Below are 12,638 nucleotides of genomic sequence, written 5' to 3' on the forward strand. Positions count from 1 at the left end.
TAAGAGTTTTAAAAGACTGGTCATAGTATAATTCTGTGTGACCCAATCACAAACTCAAAGTCACCCACTAATGAGCAGCTGCTTTCCCAGAGTCAGGGAGAGAAGACTCACTAAATGAAGGTTATGGGAAGTGCGGGTTACAGCCAGAGCGGCTTGCTATCTCTCCAAGAACTTTGCTGCGGGCAGAACGAGAGAATAAGGAGAAGTGAAAATCCCTGACACCCACCCATCACGATATCTTCTATTTTCCACTCTTGATCTCTATTTACCTCATCTATCTGTATTTAGAGATAATATGTTTAATAGTAACATTTAAAAAGTAGTAATTCTACTTCAAGAAATGGTAATACTCATCCTGCTGTTTCTGGACTTTAGAATAGTTTTTTTTTTCATGGCTTGCTGAGTTTTTTGGAGTCTCAGTTCCAGAATGTATCCCTCGAATTTCAAGTAATGCTGTTTGTTAGTATATATCTTTAGGCTTATATAATTCAAAAATACTTATTTACCTTTCTTGAAGAGTTATGAACCTCCCTGAGAACACAATGAAAGGTACATATGTATTTATACTGTATCCACAGATAAAGGAATATATTGACATGTACCCCTAATTTTGCATACCACTTTAGATAGATTGTAGACCTTAAAACAAATAGCCGAAGAGTCAAGTAGACTCTGGAATAACAACTCTGCTCTACAAGAAAATCTGGAATTAATAAAGTGAGGTTACGCTCTCAAAACAATCATATAACTGTAAATTCACATAATAACTGTATTCTCAAAATAGTCTATGAATGGAGCTTATGCATTTGGAAAACAAACTGGACAAAGTTCACATAAACTTAGCAGAACTCACAGGATTCCACTATTTATTTTATGTTCATTTATGTTCCTACTTACTTGTCAGAACTTTATACCCAGGCGCTCAGTAATTTTCCATGTTCTCTGGTGTTCACTATCAAATCCTGCTCTTAGATCCTTTATTCTTATTAGGTAAAAATAGCTGATATGTTATCTGAGGTCTGAGGGTTGTAGGTTTTGAAAGGGGTTAGAATCAAAGTATTTATTAAAGAGATGGAAATCTTTCAGATTTCCGGCATAAGACTATTGGCGGTGGTCATGTGACTTTCCATTGACTCTTTTTCTGAGTCAGCCCAGCCTTGCTCACAAATAGTCTCCATAAATGGCTTGGATCTCACTTTCTTACCCATCTCCTTTCCAGTTTCTTGAGCCCATTTTCTCTGTGTGTTGCCTTTACAGTCTTGATCACACAGGAATTTCTAGAGGTAAGAAGGCCTTGAAGCAGACATACCCATTAATGTCCACAGGCTCAGGACACTATCAGGTGACCTGTAGGCCCAGCTCAGGAAGAAGCTACCTGCATAACTTGGCCCTGTCCAAGCCAGCCTGGCAGGGCTGCCCATCGTTGTCATTCTAGCCTGAAGGACCCTCTGCAGAGAAGTGTCCTTTTGGGCATTTGTACAGAGACCTTCTTGCCAAAATTTGAGACAAGCTGCTCAGGAGAATGAAGAGTGATATCAGGTCACCAAAATATGAAGATAGAGAAGAGAGAGAATGAGAGATCTCTTTCTTTAAGTCTATGTACTAATATATAGACTGAATTTCTCTCACTTCATTTTGAAAACTAAAGGAAAAAATAAATTTTGTGTATGTATGCACACACACAGGGCTCAGAACATGATTACGTAGACTTTTTTCTTTGTATTTTGTTTTATTTTGCTTTAGTTTCCCCCGCCTCCGCCCCATCATAACTCAAACACTGACTACATGTCACATGAGGACTATTTTAGCTTACCTGTCATGGATCTGGTGGTGGCACTTTCATAAAGAGGCACTCCTTCTCCTGCATTATTGAAAGCTTTTAGGGAGATTACATAATGGGAACTTGACTCTGGAAAAAAAACAAAAAGAATATGAACATGTTGATTTATTTAGTGTATTGAAATACTCAGGGTAAACATTTTCCTGAAATCAAATCTAATATGACCTATTAAGTAAATTGTGGTTTAAAAATGAGTGAGTTTGATTCAGGGAAGAAGGTGGCAGCTGTGGCAATATGCTTTCTTGAATATTTCTTTAACTTCTTAAATCTTCACACAAAAAGAGATCAAACGACTAGATAGAAAATTGAAAGCATTTGATCATTTGCAACAAAACTCGGTGCTGAGCTATACCCTCAAACCCTAAAATGCAACAACCAAAACCACAGGAAAGATCTGTGTGTTCTCAGCAACTGTGTGAGAGAAATCAGAGGCAAGAATCAAATCCGAAAACATGATCATTCTAAAAGAATTACCAAGTAATGCTAGAAAGTGTGGCAGATTAGTTTGAAGACGGTAAATATAATACTCAGAATTAACCTGCAAAGACTCCTTTCCAGGCCAAGGTTCACACTGTGGACAGACTCCTGGGAACACACTTAAAACCTGAGCAGGGCGGAAGCAACAGGAATGAAGGCAAGAGAAAGTCCAGATAAAAGCAGAGAGAGGAACAGTCACCAAAACTTAGAAAGAAATGCCGTAGTTTTCAGTGTGTATTGGAGTCAGTCAGCTTTTCTATAAAAGGCCCAGAGAGGAGATATTTTAGCTTTGTAGACCATTTTGCCTCTGTCACATATGTAAGATTTTATTTGTTTGTTTGTTTTCTGGCATTTGTTTTGTTTGTTTATAATACTTTAAAAATATAAAAGCCATTCTTAGTTCAATGGGGCTCAAATGAAAACAGAATCTGGGCCAGATTTGACCCACAGGCTCTAGTTTGCTAAGACATCAGCCCTGGTCCAATGAAAACAACAAGAGATAGAGCTTTGTGTATAAAGAAAACCTGTCTGAATTTCTCGGACTGCAGAGAAACAAATCATAAAAGAAAGAAACAAAAATCTGTTGAGGTTAAATTCCTTACAAAATAAAATGAGGAGTATCTCACTCCTATAGACAAGTAGACATACACACACACACACACACACAAACACAGGATCAAAAATACACAAGAAAAATAGATAAAACCTATAATTTACTATTTTGAAATGAGCTAACCAACATAGGAAAATAAAATGCCAGATATGCAAGACTAACAAATCAGAATTAGAAACAACTCAGAAATAAAGTAGTATAATTCAAGAAAGAATTATATGTAAGAGAAAAAATAATTTTAAAAAAGGGTATTTAGATGAACAAATAAACACAACAAAGAGAAAACAAAAACAAAACAGAAATCTAGAAAGAAGGAAAAACAATTCAGGAAAAAATGACAAATAATAGAGATCAAAGATCTAACATATCAGTAATAGTTGTCCTTGAGGAAGAAAACGAACGAAAATGAACAGAACAAACACTAAAAATGTAATTCAAGAAATTTCTGCTTACTTAAAAAGAAAAAAAAAACAACTTTTAGGCATCAGGACAGACAGAATACATGACTTATAAGGGGGGAAATTATATAATTATCAGACTTTTTGACAGCAGCATTTTATGCCGAAGAAATTAGAATAATTTATTTGAGATATTCAAGGTAAGAAAATGTGATTCAAGGATTCTACAGTCAACAAAAGTTAATTTTAAATATAATGAGCACACCCAAACTGTTACCAACTTGCAAGTAATCAGGGATATTATTCCCCTGATCCTGAGAACTACTAGAAAATGAGATTTAGACATCTGAAATGACCAAGGGAGGTATTTTAGCTAACTGCTGAAAAATAAATCTAATGAACTAAGACTAAGTGAAGGTTTAAAGGAAGAGATTTTATTTTATAAGTCTACATATTCTGATATTGTAGATATACTACAGTCATAAGACAAAACTAAGGGAGAATAGGGATAGCATATGCAAAAATGTTTCAATAATTATTATTGATGGAGATACTGTCATTATTATTATTATGAGACTAATGTAATATGGGATAAGCAAATGAGTAACAAATTCTAATTCTATCATCCTGTTTCCCAAAGAATCAGATTGTTGGTGTGGACAAAAGAACATGCAGATTTAAAATAGAAGAAGTTAAGTATTGTATTTCTAAAATTTAATTAGAAATACCAGTTTAAACTCAAAAGGTATTTTATTTCTTCTAGTTCTGTCCACTGAAAAAGTACAGAAACATTGACTCAATAACAATGAGCATCCCTAGCATCCAGATTGAGATTTTGAAGAAAATATTTCACAGTGCAAGAAACAAGGGCTTGTTGGGAGAACAGGTTGATTCTAGTCTGAGATGATTCAGGCTCATATTAATTAAACCCGGATCATCTTGACATACCAAATAGAAAGAAAACAACAAAGATAAATAGGGTCATGTCAAATGGATTCAGGAATCAACTTGAAGGGGCTCCCATAGACCAAAGATGAGGACAATCTGAGCTTCAATAAAGATACAAATTGCAGTGAATTGAAACTCAACAAATATATATAAATGCATGGATTCATAAAGATATTTCAAAGAATAATAAGAGTTGGTCACTTCTGAGGTTGACAGAGAATCAAATTATCTTTGAAACTGGGTAAAAAATCAAGTATTTATCATGCTTTCTTAAATATACTCTGATGTGTAACCAATCACATATGAGGGGAAGCATCTCCCAGTGATATTATTCTAACTAACAAATAAAACCAAAGATAGACTTCAAATATTGCTATTATGCAGCCCCAAAGAACAAACAGATCTAGGTATTAAGCATTCATAATCACTAAGATAAAATAGAGATATCTAGACATTATGTAACTCCTAATCAAAGAACATACTACCCTCCAGAGTCTTGCCAAAAATATCAGACCTACTTAGTCCAATAAAACCTCCAGATCCAAATGCCAGTTTGCAGGAAATAGAGCCCCCCGCAATTGTTCAATTCAAACTTATAATAATTCATTGAGCTATATACATTTGTTGCATGTGATTTTCTCTGAGTTTTATTTTACAATCGAAAAGCTTTTAAAATGAGTGAATTTATCTCTGATAGTGTTCTTTGAAAATTAATTAGATGGATTTTCCTTCATTAAATTTTTATGTGCCCTAAATATTAGGGTTAAAGATATGGACATTTCAAACTATAATGACACAATAGTTACAGTATAGCGAGGAGAATAAAATAAATTACATTAATGGAGTCGAAAGGTTTCTATTTGGTGAGCTGTTTCCCTTCTAAGAGGAAATATTTATTTATTTTTGTTGTCAACTATGTTTATTAATAGAATGTAATCAGTCAAGAAGTGTTAAAAGCTCTTGGAGATCCAAGAATATTTGTCAAAGATGGACCTCTGTCGTCAGGTTACAATAATAATCCTGGGCAGAGAAAACAATAATAGACAACATAAAATTAAGCAGTAAAGTGTGTGATACTCCTTATGCATGCTCTATGAGTTTAGTGACCTGAAAAAAGGATCAAGAGGGTTAGGTCATCAAAGAAAGATCCCTTGGCAGATATGGACTTGGAACCAGGACTTTGAGGCCATGAATGGGATTTAAAGGTAGAAAAATGAATGCCTCAGGAATAAAGATGAGAAATGTTGAAAATACAGCCAGGGAGGTCAACAAAATACTTTTCTACTAGAAAAAATATCCTTTATAGTTATTGGAGTAGAGAATAAGTCTGATTTCAAGCATATGATTTATCTATATGACTACAACGTAAGACATTTGCATTATGCTAAAACCACATAAAACGGTCTCTTTGTAGGTCAGATTACATTTGGTTTCATCTACTATACATATACTATATATTTGCATTTATCTGTGTGTTTGTTTATCAGGGGAGTGAGAGAGATCAGGAATTCTAAACTCACATGCTTAGGAGTTAGGGTTTAACTTTTTTGTTTTTGTTTTTAAATCTGAGAGACAGAGAGAAGGAGGGAGAGAGACAGATGGAGATATTTGGCCACAGTGTATGAAACGATAGAACAGAAAGGATGCTAGACAGTGATTCATCTAAAGAACAGAGTTTCCTTTCTATTCCAAGATGTTATTAGCATACAGAAGGAAGGCAGTTCCAGTGCTGTCAGATTTTCTAGAAATCCAAATTTTTATGTGAACTCACCAAATTTTCAAATGGTGGCAAATAATTGAAACAAACAAAATAAACTGGTGCTAGCAAAATAAAACATATTTCTGGAGTGAATCCGCGCCCATGACTACTAGTCTATAATCTCAGATTTCTACATATATCACTACATGCAAATATACACATATTCATGGAGAAAACAGGTAATAAAGTCTGGACTTCCTTATCACAAGATGTCAACCATAACATCAACAGCAACAAATCAGAAACTATACTATGTGGTAAGGAGGGTAAATATAAAATAATAAAGCAGGGTGTCATTACTGCAAGGCAATTGAGTGTGATTGATTTATATTGACCTCTCTTATTGAGTTTGGAATTCAGAATGAATGTCCGACTTCATCAGGAGCTCTGAACTTCCTGCTCAGAGTTAACAGCTGAAAATCACAGGTGGTCAGTATGGTCCATGAGACACTGAATTCATCCTTCTCTGCTAGGTCCCCTCTTCCAAAATGTCCAGTTTATATCTCCTTTGACAATATACTCTGTAAAAACCTCTGTAGCATTTCTGCAGTATTGGCTGTCAAGTCTTTTGGAGTGCATATTATTTCTCATTTAAAAGAAAAAGAAGTACCTTAATGGATTCCCATATTACTGGTTTGAATTTTTGTCTCAGTTACAACATGTGCACCTCATCTATCTGCTATCTGTCTCTTGAGTCACACTCATCATTTCTTAATCCCCCCCTTCCCACACACATAACAGTAAATGTGAGGTAATCATCATTTCGATACTGACTTTTGCTAATATTGATACCCATCAAGTCTCTAGTCATCTGAGGAGCGGCAGCTTCTGCCTGATGTCAAGCCATGGTATGGGGTATGCTAGCAAAGACTCTGGAGTTTTACCATTTATTAGCTATTGGGTTAATGAATTACACTGATCACTAAATTCTGTAAGTTCCAATTATGCTGTGAACACCTTAGGATAGACCAACCTTAAATTTAAATGAAAAATGGTAACGACTTAGCCTTAGGAAAGGTAATCAGATTTGCGACAGAGTTGTAACTGGTATAAGAATACCGCCTAGAGCTAGATGTCTTGGAGACCTTTTAGTCCAGTATTTTCCTGTTGTCAGTTAGTAGTTTGAAGTTTAAGTGAGTTCACTTTTTCTAAAGTAACACAGAACTACCTAGGAAATAGAAGACCTGGAAATGACTCCATAACCCCTTTTGTCTAGTTTTTTCAAGGAGCTTTTTGTTATGCTCTTCATACTCTACCTACCCATTAACATCTTTTGGGCTCTCTCTGGCCTCAGTCTAGTGCTTCCGTCAAACTGCATTTGGATCTACTGAGAAAGCAATAGGATCTTTTCGTGACCCAATAAAGCTTGATCCAATACTGAATTAGCCTGAACAAGGGCAATAAAAATATCAGTCAGTTATCAGTTAAAGGTGGACACAGGAGTATGTCGCTTTGATTTCCTTTTATATTGTGACTGAGGCATCTTGTTAGAGTGCATACTGAGGGGAAAGATGTTATGAGAGTGAATTGGGGAGCAAAGGAGAATGAGAGTTTTCTCCCCATGCATAAGGAGTGTTACTTACCAGTGCACCACTAGAGGGCAATGTGGAGCTATTTTCCTGCACATGCTCAGAGCTATTACACTTTAAAACCAGTAAATCACAAAAGAATTGCCTAGAATTGTTCCCTCTATAGAAGCATCAAATGAGTTAAACACATTTAATATTATCACAATGAATTCCAAATGAATTAATCATTAATTATGGTCAGACTTCATTGTTCAGGAATACACTTAACAATTATGGCAGTAAATTTATTTTTTGGATTTGCTGAAATGTTGTAGATATTTAGGCTTGAAAATTTATCAATTGCCTCTGAAAAATAAATTACAGTAGTATTTTCCCATTTGAATTCACTGTGAATGAAGCATACTGAAATAACTTTGTTTTTGGTGGATTTCCATGAGAATTATTTTTAATTATGGATATTCTAAGTGATTCCACAGATTTCAAATTATCGATCAGATTTTCATCATTGTTTGGCTAACCTTTCTTATGCAATACTTTGGATTGGTATAAAGGACGCTAAAGAAATACTTAATAATTTTTTCGAGCATCCAAAATAGATGGTTCCTGCCCAATATCCTGTTGGTGGCTAGGAAAAAAGAGGAATAAAAGTACTTGGTGATAGGGGCTGTTAAAACAAAGAATGGGTGATATGGAGAATGTTTGATTCTCCTTCTTCAGAAACTTGCTAGGTGAGAGACCCATTATTCCAAGAGCTTTTGTTGAGGCTTGTCTGAAGGTAGTGAGACAAATGTGGCTCTCTTGGGCAGAAGGAATGAATCAAAAGACCTACAGATAGCTCCTCAAGGGCTAGATGACCATGCTGTACTGGGTAACAAAAGCCAGTGAGAAAAAAAATCATTATTTTTAATTAATATTTTGTGTGAATTAAATGCCACTGGCATGTGCCAGATTGACAGCCTATAGTCCATTATGCATTGCAGATTTATGTATGTACTTCATTCAGTGGCCCTGTCCATGCCAAGTGCCTATCAGGGTCTAGTCTCCGTGTCCCCGCACCTTTGGCCTTCTCTGTTAGCACTGCCAAAGAGTCAGTCAGAGAAAATCACAGCGGTAGCTGTTTTCCTAATGCAGACACCTGCTCATTGCAGTGAACTAGGGCTACCATTTGCACAGAGTACAGGCCACTGGATCATGTCCGATGATAAATGTTATTGGTCATCTTTGACCCCACTAGACATAAACTGTTTAATTAAGTATAATGTGTGGATAGCAAATAGAGCTGATTGCATTGATCTTGTAAAAGGATGAGCAGTTCATATTTGAGAAAGATGCAATTTACGTAATATATTCAATTTTGATTTCTACCTCATTACATAGACTCTTTTGCAAATTTAATTAATAGCTAATCTAACTAGCGGCCTCATTGCTTTTCTCTTTTCTAGAAACACTGTCCAAAGAATGGTCAGATTATACATGCCTTGCTCATGAACCAGTCTTGCAGACACTCAGCTAGTCTGTGTGAGGAACTATCTGAGTCCAAAGACAAAGAACTAAGATAAATTTCCTTTACTCTACCAAGGCCTACCATCAGGAGGGAAATCGGGTAAAAATAAACCTTGTAATTGGCAGATAGAAGGTGCTTAACAAATATTTGTTGAATTGATGACTATATGAGATCAGAAAGGCTAAATTACTTAGTAAAGGTTAAATAGCAAGCCCCTAGTCAATTTGAACACAGATTCGGTGATGGTCAGATTTCTTGCACATTGTGATAAATATAGGTTCATGAAAAACGAATCCAGAGAGATTGCGTGACATTTCCTTTCTCACTTGAATAGTCAAATTCAACTGTTTTTTATTCATTCATTTTTTCATTTACTCATCAATTATTATTGAGCATCTTTTGTATATAAGATGTGGTTATAAGTTTTCTGTGATATGTAAGGATTTTTTAAAAATTTCATTTGCCTTGATGAATCTTTTAATGAAGAAGCTGTGTTGAAATTAAAAAAATAAGTCAGAGCAAAGTGTTCTGGAATGAGCCTTTGTACAGAAGATGGCAGTTTTGCTGAATCTTTTGGTAGAGAAAGTTTGTGGAGAAAGTGGAATAAGCAAATGCAAGTGAACAGCTCAGAGTGGCTGAAGCATCATGCAAGTTAGGACCAAAACTTGAAGACAATGACAATTTCACTTCCTCCTTCCTTTCCTCTTCCTCTTCCTGGTAGTAAATGACATTAGTCGGATGCCTAATTGGGCCCTTGGTTAACTACCTCACATCTTTTATTTTATTTAATCCTTACCTTCATCCAGTGCTTTGCATACAGTAATTACGAACTCAATATATATTAGTCAAATGGATGGATGAGTATCTCCCTCTCACGGGTAAGTGGGAGAATTCTAATTCCGAAGTTCAGTCTCTTATCTTCTGTACTACTTGCCTTTTCTTGAATAAGAGATGACAAATTGAAGAACATTTTGGACAAGTTTCGAATTGTGCTTTTAGGGAAATTAATTCCTCAGAACTATGTAGTCCAGGGAAGATGGAAAAGATGTTGAATGTGGGTATACCACAGCAGCTACTGTAATTGTCCAGGCCAGGATTACAAGGTTATGGACTGAGGTCGTATAGTACAAATGAAGAGCAAAAGATGGGTGAGTAACATAATTTGTAGATATATTTAGAGGGTCAATGGGGAGAGGGAAAAATCAAGAATGACTCCAAGATTTTGAGTCTGATCATGAGATTGTTCATCAATTATTTCGGCAGTATTACAAAACAGACAAGGCTGGGAATATCATGCCCATGGAGTCACTGAGGTCCAGGCATAAACATCTCTGCCAGAGATGATGCAGGAAGAGCTGAGTGCCTTCCATGTGCTCAGGTTTGCTCCTTCATAGTGCCAGGCTAGAAGATTGGGGTTGTCTCTGGAACATTCTGTAGAGCAGCCTTTGCTCACCCATTAGGTCAGAAGAAACATTCCTCAACTGCTTCAGGTAGTTTGGTGTGCTTTGGCAGAGAGCGCTCAGAGTCAGAGAAATGACTGAGTACATGCTTCGATTACGGAGGACTGCAAACAGCTTACAAATGGAATATTTAAAGAAGTGATTTCTCAGCAAAGGTTTACATCAGGAAATAATCAGGGACAATATAACCAAACATACAGGCTTTCCTCTTCTTGTTCACATTTCTCAAAGAAAAAAATCTGAATTAAATAAAAGACAAGATAGAAACATTGCATGACCACCCAAGAACTCAATTAATATGAAACATAAATACTGTTCACTGAATTAATTCAATCAAACAAATCATTAGTATGGTTTAAAAAGCCAGGCAAACTGACTCCTTAGCATAACAAGATAAAATAAAATAAGACATAAGTCAAATAAAATGCTTTGGTTAGGGATTAAGTGAGGAAGCACATATTTCCCTTTTACAGATGCTCTCCATCCCTTTCTCTTTTCCTACTTCCTTTCTTCTCCTTTTTCTTTACTTTCTGGGCTCATCCCCTGCCTTACGCTTCACTCATTTCTCTGAGTTTCTGGAAGAGGGGAAGGGAACAAGGAAGTAGAAGACATGAAGAGAAAGAATGAGAAGTCTGTGAATACAGAAGTCCTGAGGAAAGCGAGCGGAAGTCAGCGTAACCACTGGAGTCCTTGTTTATGGACTCGCTGTACCGGAAACCAAGGCTACCGTGGTTTATCACACCTATCTTCACAACGACCCTAAGAAGTAGGCACAATGACTGTCCCCACTTCAGAGATGAGAAAATGCAGGCTTGCTGATGGCCATAGAGCTCATAAAGTACCAGTGCCAGTTCTGTGCTACTTGAGTCCACCCATGGGTCACTGAAGAATAAAGACGGAGTAAGACAGCCTGAGCGAGAGGCCCCAGGTGGTCTCCACCCTCTCTGAAGTATAAAATTGGAAATAAAGACACAAGACAAATGCTTTTGGTTTTTCACCATGCCTCACTTTAAGCAGAGCCTAAACTGAATTTTTCACTTCTTAGTAATGTATATCAACATCAGATAAATGCTATTTAGTTTTCTCCTAACATCATGGTATACTAGCATGTCATGGTGACTATTATTACATACTTTGATTTTGCCTTTTCACTCAACAAGTGTCTGCGACTTTTGTGTGTGTATGTGTGTGTGTGTGTGTGTGTGTGTGTATGTGTGTGTGTGTGCGTGTGTGCAAGTACACAGGCATGTACCAAAGTAGCCGGCTCAATCTGTGAGTTTCTACAGTAACTCAGGCTCTTGCCTTCATCCAACAATGTCTTTTGACGTTTAATTCCCCATTACGCCAAATAGATGATACTCAAACATTTAAGGGGACATGCAGCCTGCATGTACATGTGTTTATTTACTCATAATTGTAGCTGTCATTTCTCCTTGTACTGTTGCTTCTGCTTTCTTCATTATCTTCAGACTAAGTCCCATTTAAGGTGGCCCGCCTAGTACGATAAAACAGGGTTGTCCTCTGGCACTTTCCAGGGCGATATAAACGTTCCATATCTATGCTATCCAATATGGTAGTCATCAGCCACATCTGACTACTGAGCAGAGCACTGAAAATGCGAGCAGAATGACTGAAGAACTGATGTTTCCATTTTATTTAATTTTAATTAATTTAGTGGCTTCCATGTAGGGCAGCACACCTGCATTGAAGCTCTGTGTACCTTTCTCTCCCATGGTGTCATCATATTTACTAAAGAGTTGTGGACAGTTCCAACGGTGGATGGTGTGGATTCGATGTGACGGTTCCTGCTGTTCTTTTTCTCTTCAAATGTGAAATAACTCATTACAATACATACAAGGTTTTTATAGCCTGGGCTGGAAAAAAATTAATAAGTTGAATACATAATTCACATATGAAGCTAAAAATAGAGCATTTGGCTTGTATCTGATTCAATTTCTTATACACATTTAATTTTTATCCTCATGGTAATAAAATTGCCTCAACTAATAAGACTTCGAGTACTCATGGTTTTCAATTCTGTGCTCTAAATTTTGGATTTCTTGCTCATTTGAATATATACTCAAGAAACTATGTCTAGATGGAAAATAAC

At 36.3% G+C, this 12,638-nt stretch overlaps 1 protein-coding gene across 1 annotated transcript in view; it reads right to left on the minus strand.

Annotated features, from left to right (window-relative positions):
* Positions 1 to 12,638, minus strand: part of DCC (DCC netrin 1 receptor) — a 983,855-nt gene that overhangs the window by 116,969 nt on the left and 854,248 nt on the right. The window contains exon 16 of the mRNA XM_039841340.1: positions 1,814 to 1,909. Within this exon, the coding sequence (XP_039697274.1) occupies positions 1,814 to 1,909 (96 nt within the window). The remainder of the gene's footprint in view (positions 1 to 1,813; positions 1,910 to 12,638) is intronic.

This window comes from Pteropus medius, unplaced genomic scaffold, assembly GCF_902729225.1.
Source record: "Pteropus medius unplaced genomic scaffold, Ma_sr-lr_union100, whole genome shotgun sequence".
In the NCBI taxonomy this organism is placed as follows: Eukaryota; Metazoa; Chordata; class Mammalia; order Chiroptera; family Pteropodidae; genus Pteropus; species Pteropus medius.